Below are 3,069 nucleotides of genomic sequence, written 5' to 3'. Positions count from 1 at the left end.
TTGGTGTGCAGAAGAGAAAACTGCCTCTACCCCAGCCTGGTTTGCCCCAGTCCCTGCCAGATGTGTGCAGGGGTTGTCCCGCCACAGGGCTTTGCCTGTGCCTCTGCCACCAGTCATCCACTTGTGTCACATCTCCAGCCTTGACACCTTCTGCCACCAAAGCACCCTTGTCCTTGGACAGGAAGGGGTCCTGGCAGATGCCCCCCTCCCGCTCTCCCAACACTCACCCGTCGATGGGGTGCTGGTCCAGCTGCCCGAACTGCCAGTGCACAGGGAAGATGTACATGTTGTAGTTCTTCTCGAAGTCGCGGGCCAGCAGCTCCACAGTGTGGTCACCAGCCTCCAGGCGCTTCTCGTAGGAGAGGCCAGGGAGACCTTGTCAGCAGCAGAACGGGGTGCAAGGAGGGACCCCAGGAGGGGCTGTACATGGGCTGCCCACCAGTCATTCTGGATGGGCTCCCCATGAGTGCTGGGCTCCGGTGGTGAGGTGAGCTCCCAGGCTCCCTCCCCAACCCCTCACCTTGAGCTTCTGCTTCTCAGTCAGCAGGTTGTTGTCCTCATCGCGCTCGTACAGGGTGATCAGCACGTTCTTGAGCCAGTCCCGCATGCGCAGGGGGAACTCGGTCAGCTCTGTGTCCAGGCAGGCGGGGATGACTGGAACCCATACCCAGTGGTCAGCACAGCACCTGGACACACAGCCCCAGCGCCCTCCCACCTCGGTCCTGCATCTTCCTGGACCTTTGCTCTTCCTCAGCCCATGGGCAAGGGGCCTGTGCTCAGGTTAGGGGTCCCCTTGGCTAAGGGAATGGCTCCACTTACATTTGCAAGGCCCAATGTAGTCCAGGTGCAGCTTGTGTCCCTTCTTGGTTCCCTCCAAGGTGCACTTGGTGGCAAAGAAATGGCAGGAGGAGTCGTAGGTCTTGTTGTCAGTGCCGCAGACCTGCACAGGATGGGGAGATGCTGCGTGAGGGGCAGCAAAGCCCAGCCTTGCTGGGGGGTCAGCAAGGAGAGCCTCCAAATTAGATGTTTCACTTGGTCCCTGGGGTGAACAATAGCTCCTTGGTCACTGCTGGCTGAGGCCAGAGGGTGATCTGCCACACCACCTCTGACCATCTCCCCCACCATCTCTGGCAGTGTCCCATGTGAGGTCCCTCCCTGCTCTGGTCCATCAAAGCAGCTTCTGCCCTCACCTTCTCGAAAACACCGGAGGTGGCTGGGCAGCTGGAGGGGTCCTGGCACACACACATGGGCGAGTTGTTGTCATCCACCTCGCACACCTTGCCGTGCTTGCAGTGGTGGTTCTGGCAGGGGTCTGGGAGAGAGAGCAGGGAGCAAAGTCAGATCCTGCCCCATTCTCACTTCCCCTGAACTGCCCTGGGCATCCCAGCACAGAGGGAAGACCAGGGACAGCCCCAAGCATCTCCTCTTACACTGGGAAGATGTGAGGGTTTCCAGAAGTCCGCATTAGCCTTTGGGCTAATCCTGGGCTCCTTTCTGTAGCCACACAAAGCAATGGCTTTTGTGTTGTAAAAAAAGGGCTTACAGAGAATCCAGTGCTGCAAAGAGGCCAGGTACCTCTTTTGCTTTTAAGTGTGCAGGTAGGTTGGCATTTTCCTTGTGCCGCAGCCCTTCCCACCACAGCCCTTCCCACTGTTTGGGGTGGCTAAAGCTCCCCCACCCAGGGAAAGGAGGATGTCCCTGCCTCCCAGAGGGCAGGGGAAGGGTGACTTACTCTCTGCAACAATCTCCTCTACATCTTCTGTGGGTTCCTCGAACTCTCCCACCTCCACCTGGACAGGGTTAGCCCCCACAGGCTCCTGCAGGAGAGGTCAGTGTTTCAGGTGGGGGGGTACAAACTGCTGTGACACATTTCTGGGGACAGAGCATCCCCCCATTGCCCCTGCCCCCCTAAGCTTTGGAGATGCTCTTCCCAGGGTAGTGGGTGCTGCCAGGGATAGGTGACAAGAACAAGCAGAGTCACCTACCTCTGTGGTGGGGTCTTCAATGACCTCCGTCTCGTCGGGCAGAGCCTCCTGCTGCAAGGGAAAAGGGCCATGAGGCAGATGGTCCCAAGGGAGGTGACCCACCGAGGCAGGCAGCCGGGCCACCCTTGGGTTTCCTCTCCCCCCCCGTTGCCTCCCATCTCTTGAGGATTTGTTATAAAAGAAATTCCCCATCAGATACACCAGATGGACAACCCCAACGGCGGAGAGGCTCAGTTGTCTCCTGTACTTACCGGAGCTGCCAGGGCTTTGCCTGCCAGGCAGAGAAGGAAAAAAATCCAGGCCCTCATCTTTCAGCAAACCCTGAATAAAGGAGAGGAAAAGGAGGGATGAGGAAGGCAGCTGCCATGTGCACGCTCAGCTCCGGGCTGAGCTCACGGCTGGCAGCCCAGCACCTAGAAAAGTGCATTCTCTTGGTTTCCTGCCTCATCTGTTCAATATTACAGCCCCACATGCTGGCTTTTCTAGCCAACACCTCAAGCCAAATCATGTTTCCAAGACAAATTCTTTTGATTTTGCAAAATGGGGAGGCAGGGGTTTAGGTTTCTGTTGCTTTCCTGCATGCCTTTAGAAAAATTGCAGTCAAAATGGCAGTTTCCCTTTCACATAAGGTTTTTTTTGGACCAAACAGAACATTTTTCATGTTAAAAGCCCCTGATATGAGCCCCAGGTACAGGCAATGAAACTCTACCATTGTATTAGTCAACCAGAGGAAAAATGAAAGTGGAGGAAGGAAAGAGAGAACAGAGAGACAGCGAGGCAGGGCTCTTGAGAATTAAATTCTTTAGAAAACCCCTTCCCACATGGACAGACATCTTGGGGGGGTATCAGGGACCACTCCCCTATCTCCAGCATCCCTAAGTGTTGGGGTCTCTGATACAATTTTTCCCTTTCCTGCTCAGACCTGATGGTCCCCAAACTGGGTTTGATGAATCCAGGATGCTTTGGGGTTGTGTCCTGGCAGGAGACGAGCTCCAGGAGGATGAGCACTTCGCACCCTCCTGGTCTGGGCTGTTGCAGGCACAGTAGGACGAGCCAAGCAGCCCAGCTAACACTGGCCACGATG

General features: G+C 56.2%; 1 protein-coding gene across 1 annotated transcript in view; it reads right to left on the bottom strand.

Moving 5' to 3' along the window:
• The window catches only part of SPARC (secreted protein, acidic, cysteine-rich (osteonectin)), a 3,437-nt gene extending 1,144 nt beyond the window's left edge, over window positions 1–2,293 (bottom strand). The window contains exons 1-7 of the mRNA XM_010079213.1: window positions 2,237–2,293; window positions 1,974–2,036; window positions 1,733–1,814; window positions 1,191–1,312; window positions 820–940; window positions 514–654; window positions 228–375 (exon numbers count right to left, since the gene is read on the bottom strand). Of these exons, the coding sequence (XP_010077515.1) occupies window positions 228–375; window positions 514–654; window positions 820–940; window positions 1,191–1,312; window positions 1,733–1,814; window positions 1,974–2,036; window positions 2,237–2,293 (734 nt within the window). The remainder of the gene's footprint in view (window positions 1–227; window positions 376–513; window positions 655–819; window positions 941–1,190; window positions 1,313–1,732; window positions 1,815–1,973; window positions 2,037–2,236) is intronic.
• Window positions 2,294–3,069: the final 776 nt, after the last annotated feature.

Source organism: Pterocles gutturalis, unplaced genomic scaffold, assembly GCF_000699245.1.
Source record: "Pterocles gutturalis isolate BGI_N339 unplaced genomic scaffold, ASM69924v1 scaffold43333, whole genome shotgun sequence".
In the NCBI taxonomy this organism is placed as follows: Eukaryota; Metazoa; Chordata; class Aves; order Pterocliformes; family Pteroclidae; genus Pterocles; species Pterocles gutturalis.
This window is presented reverse-complemented; position numbering and strand designations above follow the sequence as displayed.